The 12,902-nt window shown below is 41.3% G+C and overlaps 1 protein-coding gene across 1 annotated transcript in view; it reads right to left on the reverse strand.

The window, feature by feature from the left end:
• Positions 1-12,902, reverse strand: part of lrch4 (leucine-rich repeats and calponin homology (CH) domain containing 4) — a 170,030-nt gene that overhangs the window by 63,888 nt on the left and 93,240 nt on the right. Inside the window, exons 3-4 of the mRNA XM_084335405.1 lie at positions 7,898-8,027; positions 1,122-1,227 (exon numbers count right to left, since the gene is read on the reverse strand). Coding sequence (XP_084191531.1) covers positions 1,122-1,227; positions 7,898-8,027 — 236 coding nt within the window. The remainder of the gene's footprint in view (positions 1-1,121; positions 1,228-7,897; positions 8,028-12,902) is intronic.

Below are 12,902 nucleotides of genomic sequence, written 5' to 3' on the forward strand. Positions count from 1 at the left end.
CGCTGCCAAGTGGAAAGAGCGTCACTGGCTTGACGGCGCACGTCTCGGAGGAAGCGTGCGTTCGACATCAGGACACCCTTGTACCGACTCGTAGGAGAACATGCAAACAACACCAGGTAGGGGAGGGGGGGAATTGGCACAACGACTAAAATTGGGACGGGGAGAAAATCAGAGAAAAATAGGAGAAAGAAAGGTAAAAAAAATAAATAAAAACATTAATTAGTTAAGAAAGGCATTGAATGAGAGGCAGGGAGATAGAAAGAGAGGTAGGGAGGGATAGAGATAGAAGCAGGGAGAGAGAGAAGCAGAGAGAGAGAGAGAGAGGCAGAGAGAGAGAGAGCGAGAGAGAGAAGCAGGGCCTAACAAAATTAATAGTTGGTTTCAGGTTGCCGACCGACCCTGCCGATTTAGGTGCGACCCAATATATTTTATGAGTTTAAAAATTATATAAAAAAAAAAAAAAAAAAAAATTAATGACGTTTTTTTTAATTTTTTTTACTTCATTTTTTAGCGTTTATCGCTTTTTCTGGTCAAGCATGACCGACAGAAACAGGTTGAATGGGATATAGATCAGGGGAAGACACTCTGAGAAAATACGGCGAGTCCGGGAGTCGAACTCGTGTACCCCAGATCCGTGACGGGCACGGTTGTCCCTGACGCCGAAATAGCGCCGAGATACGCGGTGAGCTACGGGAGCTCCCTTGAATGAAGTTTCATAGAAATCTTAGTCAAACATTTAGTATTATGGATATTAAACATGCTGGCAGAGTACATGCATCCATGTTGTTGTGAACATTTTAATTAAATAAAGAAATTCCCTATCCATAGTCGCCGTGGGAAAGAATAAAATAAAAAAATTAAATAAAATAAATTCCCTACCTACCCATGGCCAAACTGACAACCAACCTGAAACCAACTATTAATTTTGTTAGGCCCAGGGAGAGAGAGGGGCAGAGAGAGAGCGAGAGAGAGAGAGAGCGAGAGAGAAGCAGAAAGAGAGAGGGGCAGAGAGAGAGAGAGAGAGGGGCAGAGAGAGAGAGCGAGAGGGGCAGAGAGAGGGAGCGAGAGAGATAGCGAGAGCGAACCAGGTGGAGGGGGTCAAAGGTAAAACATGTCTGTACCTTCTGGCAGCGTGGTGAGCTGGTTCCTCCTCAGGTTCAGGTCCCTCAGACTCTCCAGCTGACCCAGCTCCACGGGCAGACCCTGCAGGTCATTACAACTCACATCCTGATGGGGAGCAGGCACAGTTCTCTTAGGAGCAGTTTATTGTGAAGGGGTGGTATTAGTATCAGTAGTAGTAAGATTAGTGGTATTAGTAGTATTAGTATTAGTGGTAGTATTATTAGTGGTAGTAGTATTAGTGGTATTAGTGGTAGTAGTATTAGTGGTAGTAGCATCAGTAGTAGTAAGATTAGTGGTAGTAGTATTAGTGGTAGTGGTATTAGTATCAGTAGTATTATTAGTGATATTAGTATTAGTGGTATTAGTATCAGTGGTAGTAGTATTAGTGGTATTAGTATTAGTGGTATTAGTAGTATTCGTATCAGTGGTAGTAGTATCAGTGGTAGTAGTATTAGTGGTAGTAGTATTAGTGGTAGTAGTATCAGTGGTAGTAGTATTAGTGGTAGTAGTATTAGTGGTAGTAGTATCAGTGGTAGTAGTATCAGTGGTAGTAGTATCAGTGGTAGTAGTATTAGTGGTAGTAGTATCAGTGGTAGTAGTATTAGTGGTAGTAGTATCAGTGGTAGTAGTATCAGTGGTAGTAGTATCAGTGGTAGTAGTATCAGTGGTAGTAGTATTAGTATCAGTCGTAGTTTTACATTTCTACTATGATGTTATTACTATCTATCGCTTACATTATCTACGTTATAACGGTTTGACAGAGTGTTAATGAGTTAGTTAGTTCCCTGTACATTCCCTGTAGTAAACCAGTATTATCTTAAAATTCATAAATAAATACCAGGGTTTCCCATTAACCCTTTCAGTGCCACGGACGACATATCTCGTTTTATCAGCCCTCCCATTGAGTGCCCACGACGACAAATAGTTTTATTTTTTTATTAGCGATCTGAATTCATATTTCATCAAGCGAGTCTCCCGTTGGTACACCAGCCCCTACAGGAGCTCAGATTGGAAAAAAGCGCCCCCTATCGTCTATCCCTGTGTAACTGCAGGTCAGTCACTTAGACTGACCTGGGATCTGTAGATCTCTGGGGGGGAGCCAACTGGCTCCTTGTGCTGGCGAGCAGTCTGCTCAAGAGGGAACTGCTCGCGGGACGGCAATCAGCCTGGAATATATATTTACAGCAGCCAATAATCAATCAATAAGGGTGATCGATATTTGGAATGGCGATCAGGAATTGGAATACTCTTTTTGGATAACATCTGATCTAAGGTAAGGAGTCTATGTTACCAGTCTTGGGGTAATCGGATCTGTATTCAAGGAGATATCAGCGTGTGCCCTATGTGTGATGTGGCTGTTTGGCTGTGATCGCTGATGAGGAAATAAGATAATCGATTTTTCAGCTTGCGTCTATAGCGTGCATACGTACACATATACTATCGATAATCTAGCGTTTATTTGAAAACGATTCATAAATAGGCCGAAAAATGACAACGTTTTTGTGTATTCTAGAATATTCCAGTAAATGTCTTTTATCATGGAATCTTTATATTTTCCTTGAAAACGAGGGCTTTTCAAAATGCTATAAAACGAAAATGAACCGATAAAAAAACAATCTGCAAAACGAGTCATTGATAAGCAACGGGCAGATTAGACACATAGCCATAATTTAAAACATAGATTAGGCGTTTTTAACGCTAACATTGAAGTGGATGGTGGCATTCAACGGGGTAAATCAATGTTAATCAAAGGCACTGAAAGTGTTAATTACCTAGACTGTGGTGGCCCACCACAGTTGTATAATGAACCAACAAAAAATGTTAATTAAAAAAAAAAATTTATATAAAGTTTGCCAACAGGGATGTATCAGTAGTATTGGCAGTGGTAGTAGTCGTAATAATAATCCACTATATTTCTTTATTTTCTAAAAAATAAACCAGTTCAACACAGGTAACCACTTTTGCTTCATTTCTTTGATGGCTCAAATGTATGCTCTAGTCCAGTGGTTCCCAAACCTCTCCTCGAGACACCCCAGCCGTTCCATGTATTTGTTAAATTCCACCACACCTTGATTCAACTAATAAAGGGCTAGTTAAGTTGAATCAGGTGTGCTGGGGTGCTTCGGGGAGAGGATTGGGAAGCACTAGTCTAGTCGATTTTGTGTTTTGAGCACAAAGTTCATCATAGATCTAGCCTCTTTATTTTGCTCTCAAAGTGCACCAGATTGATGCATTTAACTTTCAAATGTACAACAACAAAAAAGTTCCGGGGGGACATGCTCCCGGACCCCCCCTAGAGGGTCGGAGGTTCACCCCCCATAGTCTCTAAAAATCCTGTGGGAAACACTGAATACATATAAAACAAATGACAGTAAAACAACAAACAGTAAAGAATAACACAAACAACAGACCAACACTATAGAGCAGAGATGTGCACAGGTACGGGCTATTGTTGCCGCGGGCAACAGGCCGTTTACTCTGATGGGCTGAGTTGCCCCTCTGGAGAGCCTTTTATATCTTTATATCTTTTCTTTTTTTACATACAAATTATAACAAGCAGCTCCGCTGCAAATACAGGGAGGGACACGAAGCAGTGGCGTCGTTAGCCCTGGGCTTCCGGGGCTTTAGCCCCGGATGTTTTTCTCCTAGCCCCGGATCTAAAAAAAAAGAAAAAAAATAGTTTACATTGTTTTTTTTTTATGTCAGCATCCCCATTGTCTGTGCTGAATGTTTGTTAGTGTTTGGTATTTTTTGTTGGTTTTTAGTAGTTTTCATTTGATCCTATAATTCTTTCATTCACCGATTTGTGGACTTTTTTTTTTAGGGTGTGTTCACATCTGAAAGTCCAGGGATAGTCCGGACTTTCTGGTGGACCAAATGTGAAAATGATACATTGTTTGATTTTGGTCTGCGTTCACACTACCCTGTTTGGTGCGGATCTAATTTGTAAACAAAGGACATGCTGTCGCATCTATTGGACTATAGCACTCACAAACGTAATCAGTTGCCGGCAGCGTAATGAGAGATACTATTATGAGCACGGCGCTAGTCGAGAGAGAGAGAGAGAGAGAGAGAGAGAGACCTTTCCTTCCTGCGTAAGCTGTCAACTACTAGACAGCTGCATAGAAGCAGCTCGAGATGCGTTGTTGTTACAGAGCTGGTCCACGCTGCTATTATGAAATTACCTGAAGGTAATAATGAAGGTACTATAGTTCGATTGAAACGAACCGAGTCCCAACTTTTCAAGAGGACCATGGTTCGGTTGTTTGGTCCTCATTATAGTTCAGTTTGCGTTCACACCTGTACAAACCAAACGGACTATCGATCTAAAGGGACCATGGTCCACTTAAAGGGACCATGGTCCACTTAAAGTGGACCAAACAGAGTAGGTGTGAACGCGCCCTTAGTGTCCTGAAAGGCGCCTTATAAATCAAATGCATTATTATTATTATTATCATCCAGGAGGGAAAAGACACTTTGGATAGTAGGGACTGCATCTCTGCCTGTCCTGACCAGGAAACACTTTGCAACTGTGATCTCCTCTGGCAATATTTGGATATTGTAATGTGTGGCGAGGGGTTGCAGCAATTCCACTGAGAGAAACTGGTCTGAGGCTGGATAACATGCCTGTATGCCTCTCATAAGTTGTTATCCAACTCATGAGAACCTGCTCTCAAGCTCTTGCAGCATTCTGTCAACGACTGGATAGAACAGTCTCTGTCTCAGCTGATCTCCTGAGCTGAGGTCTGAGCTTGTGCCACAAGATGACTCAACTACATACTCGTCCATCCTTTTCTGCTTCCTCCTTTGGCTGGTAGTATGTTCCTCAATCCAAAGGCCATTACATATGGCCTTTGTCCTGTCATACATGTCCACTGCCATCTCTGATGTGCGATAACCTTTGAGTGTGTCCTGCACTGTGCTTTTAAATAGTACAGATATTGAAGATGTGCACTTTAACGCAGCAGCACCTGGAGCCATCCATACCCATGTCCAGTGTCCTATAATAAGCTTTAATCAAACCTCGGATAGTCCGGTTGGTTTGGGGTGGTGTGAAAGCTCATTCACTCTTGCAAGTGAACCCTGCTGCGGTTCATTTGAGATGTGAATGCAAAGCGGACCAAAGGCAGGAAAAGACCCAAAATCGAATCTTTTTTTATGAGAAGACTGAAACATATGTATATAATGAAACACACAATAGTTTTTTTCCGATTGCCTAAGCATGATTTTGAAAACGGGCCCGGTGTTTCAAAACACACAATTAGCACAACCACACACACAATTATCAGAACACCTCAGATCCTTTGCTAAATTAAACACTTGTCAAAACCATACACTAATTTTGTTACCATATGAAACACACGTTACATAATGACTTAATTCTGTTTGAACCAGTTACACACACTGCTGTGCTTAACCTAAAACACATTTAGCAATTCTACTTCTCAGTGATTAGAGTACTGTAAGTGAAGTACGCAGATAATGTGCAAATATACAATAAATTCACCAAACACTACACAAGACCAATGCTGTAGACTGATGAAAATATAATTTATTTATCTACATATACCCAAATCAATGATGCAGACTGATGAAAAAAATTACATTTTCTCTCCATATACCCAAATCAATGATGCAGACTGATGAAAATATAAATGTTCTATAACCAAATCAGTCAACATTTCAACATGGAGAATCACAACAATACAAGTCCCAGTTTTAATGCTACTATGTGCATAACACTGTAAGCTCAGCAAATATCAGACAAACATAAAATACTGTATCCAGTACAGGTTAAAATTACAGTAACACAATTTTTTTTGAAAAAATTTAAACAGAAAATACTAGACATTATCTCTTTGCCTAGCTGGATCTGGCAAGATAATTTTTTGTTGTGATTCTCCATGTTGACATGTTGACTGATTTGGGAAAATGGGAGAAAATGTATATTTTCATCAGTCTGCATCATTGGTTGTCTTGTGTAGTGTTTGGTGAATGTATTGTATATTTTCACATTCTCTGTGTACAGTACTTCACTCTCCTTCCATTTTGGTTGAAGACAGGTGAACTCACCTGCTGCATTTTTATAGTGCTTAAACCTGATTGTGTATCTACAATTAAGCAATGGTGTGTTTGTGCATCTGATGGCTGTGTTTAACCAATTGGCTGTGTGGTAATTTGACATTCTGTGTCTAATGTAATGCAAGTGTGTTTAGTGTTTTGCAAATCACTGTGTGTATTGTTTTGCAAAAAGTGAGGCTGACATTGTAGGGGTGCAAATCTGGGCCTATATTTTGCTCCTTGAGTGTAAGGTTTTGATAATTGTGTAATACTTTTGATTTGAGTGTTTATGCAATTGAAGAAAACTGTAAAGACTAGAGATGAACTGTTTATTTATTTTGTACATAGGCTGTGCATATGTTTGTTTGTTTATTTGCTTATGTGTATGATTCTTAACTGTGTTTTTATTTTGTTATTGGTGTATATGTGTATGTATGTACAGTATATGTATATATATTATATATATATGTATATATATGTGTATATATGTATATTTGTACTCCTGTTGGGGCTTCTTGGACCAGATCAATGTTTTATCTGGCTAAATAAATAAATAAATAAGAAACTGATAATTTGGTCCCGTTAACTTTGAATTTTCTATGGGGACTGCCCAGATCCCTCTCATGGACCTGGACCTGACTTTGAGAACCTCTAATGATTCTAGACCCCCTCCACCCCCCTGGGCTGAAGCCCCCAATGTTTTCTAACCCTAAAAACGCCCCTGACACGAAGGCACAGCGACACTGCCGCCCCCCCCCCCCCCCCCTTGGTGCCTCCACGGTTGATAAACGTCACGCTAAAGTGCCCTTTTGAGGGGCGAAAACGAGAGGATGTGCCACATTGGTGCCCTTCAATGGTCTAAACCTGAACATGTGCCCCCACAGTTGAATTCTCACGTGCCCTTTTGAGTGGCGAAAATATCTTAATACTTATAAACTTTTATATATAAGGGGGGGGGGGGGTGCAGGTTAGAGCAATAGCCCCTCCAGTTCAAGTTTTCAAGTTCAAGTTTCTTTAATAGTTGTCATACAGAAGTACAGAATACTTTTGTACAAAATGCTTCTTACTGTTGCGCTCCAGAGACTGTGCATGACAAGATAAGTATGAAATAAAAACATAGTAAAAATTAGAAGTAAAAAAAGAGGTCACAGTGTTCAGTTTTGACATATGTACAATGTTCGTAGACGTAGTTACCATACAATATACAATACTGTGCAGTGTACTAATATACAATACAATATAGTGCAAGGCATAAATGGACGAGGTGCAGTTTAGGTACAATTCACAGTAGGTGTACGAGTTGTAGTGCAAATCCTTTATCAATAAATATAAAGTGTAAGTGTGTTTGTGTGATCTAAAGTGTGGAGAGTGGGTGCTGCAGTGTGTTGTCCAGATGTCCGTGTCCCTGCTATAGAGAGAAAAGACAGGACAGAGTGAGAAGAAAAAGCTAGAGAGCCTACGACAAAACCGTCTTACATAACCTCCCCTCTTAAAGAGGACAAGAGAGCGCCACAGAAAGTAGATACTGTTGATGGAGAGAGAGACGTCTGAGTGTGTGTGTGTGTGTCTGTGTGTGTGTGTGTGTGTGTGTGTCTGTGTGTCTGTGTGTCTGTGTGTCTGTGTGTCTGTGTGTCTGTGTGTGTGTGTGTGTGTGTGTGTGTGTGTGTGTGTGTGTGTAACCTGAGCTGCCCTGGTGTGTGTGTGTGTTACCTACCAGCTGTCGGAGGTGTGTGAGGGTGTGTATGGAGGCGGGCAGCGAGGACAGCTTGTTGTTGCTGAGGATGAGGACCCGGAGCAGGGGGAGCTGGCTCACTGACAGGGGCAGGCTGGACAGGAGGTTACGACTGCAGAGAGGAGACACACACACACACACACAATGTTATATACACACACACACACACACACAAATATACATAACACACAAACAGACACACATGCATGCATGTATATACACATGCACAAACATAAATATATACACGCACACACACAAAATGTTATATACACACACACACATATACATACAAACAAATATACATAAACAGACGCATGCATGTATATATATACACATGCAAACACACACACAATGTTATATGTACACACATACACATGCATAAATACTAGGGGTGGGGGAAAAAATCGATACGTAGTAGTATCGCGATACTTTGCGTGGCGATACTGTATCGATACAGGGACGCCAAGTATTGATATTTAATTATTCATTTTTTATTTTTTTTTATATAAGGAAGTTGCATTGTTCATTTCAATACCTGTAATAGTACAGTAGTCCACGCACACATGTGCATTCAGTTAAGTTGGAATATGACTGTAATACAAACAGTTCAGTTTGTCAGGTACATGCAACACAGATTACAGTGTTGATTGACATCCGTCTACTTGAGAAAATACCATGTTCTGCAATAAAAATTATTGAAGTGAGATGAACAGACTGAACTTTATTTGATTAGATTAAACATGTTGACAAAGTTTTACTTTGCAGTTGAAAAAAGGGAATAAATCGCAATATATCGCATTATTAACATCGCAATAATCAGCATATCGCAATATATTTAGTATCGCAATACTATCGTATCGTGACTCAAGTATCGTGATAGTATCGTATCGTGAGGCCTCTGGTGATTCCCACCCCTAATAAATACACACAAATATACATAAACACAGACACACATGCATGTATATACACAATGCACAAACAGAAATATATACACACACACCAAACAAACAATGATGTCATTTTAATAAAAGGCACAAGAGCAAAACACACCTGGGCATGGTGCACAGGTGCATTGGATTTCAAATGTACACACACGGCTGTTTGGTGACATCAGTGGTTTCATTCTGAAGTCTGTATGTGTGTCTGTAAACAGTTAGTATGTAATGTGAAGTTTGTGTGCGTGTCTGTGTGTATGTCAACACTACTGTATGTGTGTGTGTCAACGCTGGATGTGTAATGTGTGGTTAATTTTGAAGCTGCTGCGCGCCATCTGGAATGTGTGCGACTGTTCTCAGAGCACAAATTAGGGGGACTCACTAAAAACTCATCGCATCGCATATGAACTGGTACCAGTACCTGGAATTTATTACCGGCACCAAACGGTACCAGTTTTCTGTACTTTACTCTCTGTAATAACAAACACGTAATTTCCGTTTTTTAAGCTCACAGTGAGGCTGCAATTCTGGTGCTGTTGTTATAGACCGGATTCTTGTTTATAAACATACCATTATTATCCATTATTATTCTATTTTATTATTTGTATTTTTGCACAATCAAGGCGGGCATGGCCACCTTCATTTCACTACCTTTATTTGTCACTACATGTATGTGACAAATAAATCTCTTGAATCTTGAATACCGTGTTTGAGCCAATCAGCAATACCCACTGAGTCAAGTGACCGAGTTGCCCCCTACCTGCATGAGCTGCAGCGCTAAATAAGTACAACAGGGCTCTATGGAGAAACCATGGCACTCCCCTGACTAAAAGTAGTTTCAAAACTAAAAAGGCTGGATGTAATTTTGCCAAATCCGCATGGCTGCGAGTGTGAGTCTTTCACATATCTAGCTTTGGCATGGATTGATAAATTATTTTTATCTTTTTTTGATCGCTAGCATAGCTAACAAATGGAAATATATTGTAGTCTGCCCCATTGTTCTGACCAGGATTATGTTCAAGTTCAAGTTTCTTTAATAGTTGTCATACAGAAGTACAGAATACTTTTATACAAAATGCTTCTTACTGTTACGCTCCAGAGACTGTGCAAGACAAGATAAGTATGAAATAAAACAACATAGTATAGCATGTAAATTAGAAGTAAAAAAAAAAAATGAGGTCACAGTGTTCAGTATAGACATATGTACAATGTTCGATGCAGAATAGACGTAACTGAGTTACCATATAATATACAATACTGTGCAGTGTACTAATACAATACTATATAGTGCAAGGCAGAAATGGGATGAGGTGCAATTTAGGTACAATTTACAGTGGGTGTACGAGTTGTAGTGCAAATCCTTTATCAATAAATATAAAGTGTGTTTGTGTGGTTTAAGTGAGTGTGTGCGTGTGGATGTGTGTGCTGTGTGCATTTGATGGTTGTTGCATAGTGTTTATTGTTCGTTTAGCAGCCTGATGGCCTGGGGATAGAAGCTTCTTCTGAGTCTTTCTGTGCTCGCCTTAAGACTCCGGTATCGCTTGCCTGACCGCAGCAGTTCAAAGAGGCAGTTGTTCGGGTGGCTCGAGTCCTTAATAATTCTCTTAGCCTTCCCCCTGCACCGCTTGTTGTAAATGTTCTGGAGGGTGGGAAGCCCCCCTCCAATTGTGCGTTCGGCTGAACGTGTCACTCTTTGTAGTCTGCTACGGTCTTGTGCAGTGCTATTCCCAAACCAGGAGGTGATGTTGCCAGTCAGGATGCTCCTTTTTGCCTCCTTGTTGCGTGCGCACACAGAGTCTGACATGAACAAGAAACTAGCTAGATAGCTAGCAGTGCTCCAAGGAGATCAAGGTAGTGATCGTCCGGCAGCGTGGCTACGTGAGTAGAGCTCCGGACTCATGATTGGAAGATCACCGGTTCGAGCCCCGGTCAAGGCCGTTGTCGGAAAGTGGTGTTGTTGTTCAGCAGGGGGCACTCTGTCCTCTGATAACAATGGTCAGTAACAATGCCTCTGTTACGGTGATAGGGACACCATACAGCTGCGAGTGCCGTCCTTCGGATGAGACGCAAAAACCAAGGTCCTGACTGAATTCGGTCGTTAACACAATGGCGCCCAAGCACGGATATATCCGGCTTTCGAATCCATGCTTAATGGAAGGACGGATATATCCGTGGCAAGTTGTTTTGGCTTTTATTCCATTTTAATAACCTATTCAAGGTCACAGAGCTGCACTGCAGATGTACCCTACTCTTTGAATTCGAGAAAGTGCATTCCCGACCAGATCCTCTTAGGGGCGCTATCGCGATAATGCAGTGTTCCCTGTGGCCGAAGTTGTCTTTTTTTTTTTTTTTATCTCTAATGTAGTTTTCTACTCACCTGAAGCGAGCCACTTCTATACAACGATGGCATCAGTAAGTTAACTCCGCCCGCCCGTCATTGTGAAACGGTCGGTAGTGTGGTGCGGACCTCCACAAGCATTATTTGGAATTGAGATAAGATATTTGGATTATCTCTTTTGCATTACATCAGATACAAGGTAAGGACATCATATATGAATTTGATCGTTGATCTACCGCGATCAAAGCAATCTGTGTGTAGGTGTATGTGCTTATTACCGTTGGCTGCGGTGGGGGTGGGCGCCCCGCTACGACGGTCATTTAATTTATGGACGAGGAGACAATCTGTCTCTGCAATGTTGACTAGAAGCAGCTCACTGAGACCCGACGGCGTTATTAGACCCATAGATATAATATAAGATATATTTTACGCACTCGCAAATGCCACAGTCTAAAACTATATCCATTGAATAAAGACCTGGCAATGAATGGGGTATTAGCGCCCCCTGCTGTGGCGGTCAATGTGTTACAAAAGCCTCTGTTCCTCTCCTTCCTTAAAAGGGGAACTATCTTATAAATGGCCTTTTTAGCATTGTCTCCTAGCTATGTGGACTTATATTAATAGGATCTATGTCTCTAATCAACATATAGGCGCATTCTTCCAATTCTCCTCTCATAATATTCACCCTCACTGAACTGAGTCATCTGAAAATGTGCATATCTGTGATGTCAGAGGTTTCTCAGCTGCATAATAATGTGGCAGTTGATGTGGCAGTTGCCACCAGGCCACACAGTGGTTGGAGCCCAGCCTCAAAACAGCTTAAGATCTTGAGGTAGAAAAATGCTGTTTTTGAGTACTTGATTAGAAATACAAAACAATGATTTTTTTTGAAAGAAAACGTACAGAGGTGTTCCATAGACTCACATGAATTGTGTAAAAGTGCCCAAATAGTGAAAGAAATTGTAAAATAGTTCCCCTTTAACGCAATGGGTGCCAATAACGAGTATACTCGTTATTGCCCGCCAAGCATTGAGTGCCAATAACGAGTATACTCGTTTTTGGATCCTTTGATATTTTTCCTTTGATCCCTGTTCTAAACATCCAGCCGGACTTCCCTGGCACAATGTTGGAATTGCAATGACGATTGAAATCCGCCAGGTGGCAGTATCGCCTACCTTATGAACATCATGGGACAGCTATTAGTGTGTTAGTACCAGCCCCACCACAGCCCCCAAACAACTAGGTAGTCATTGTGAGCAGCAGTGAGCAGGACATGTTCGACAATCGCGATCGCCTAGACTACTATCTCTCACATCATCATAGTGGTGCGCTCAGCTGAGCGTACTACGGGTATTGCACTACCACCCCTGCAGGACTTATATAACAGGAGGTGCAAATCCAGAGCCTGCAGAATTATGAAAGACCCTCACCACCCCAACAACAGCCTGTTCAAGCTGCCGCGGTCAGGCAAGCGCCTACGGTCACACGCTGCAAGAACAGAGAGACTCCGACTCAGCTTCTTCCCCCAGGCCATCAGAACACTGAACTCTCCACTCACAAATACACATGAGCACACACACACACACACACACACACACACACACCACTCATGCGGCAACCGCTAAAAAATCACTTTAAACAAAATGTCACTTTAAAAAATAGAATCTTTAGAAACACATTAGATACATTAAGAGTTAACATTGTAAATTGTATA

The sequence above is a fragment of the Notolepis coatsorum genome, assembly GCF_963971535.1.
Source record: "Notolepis coatsorum genome assembly, chromosome: 1".
Taxonomy (NCBI): Eukaryota; Metazoa; Chordata; class Actinopteri; order Aulopiformes; family Paralepididae; genus Notolepis; species Notolepis coatsorum.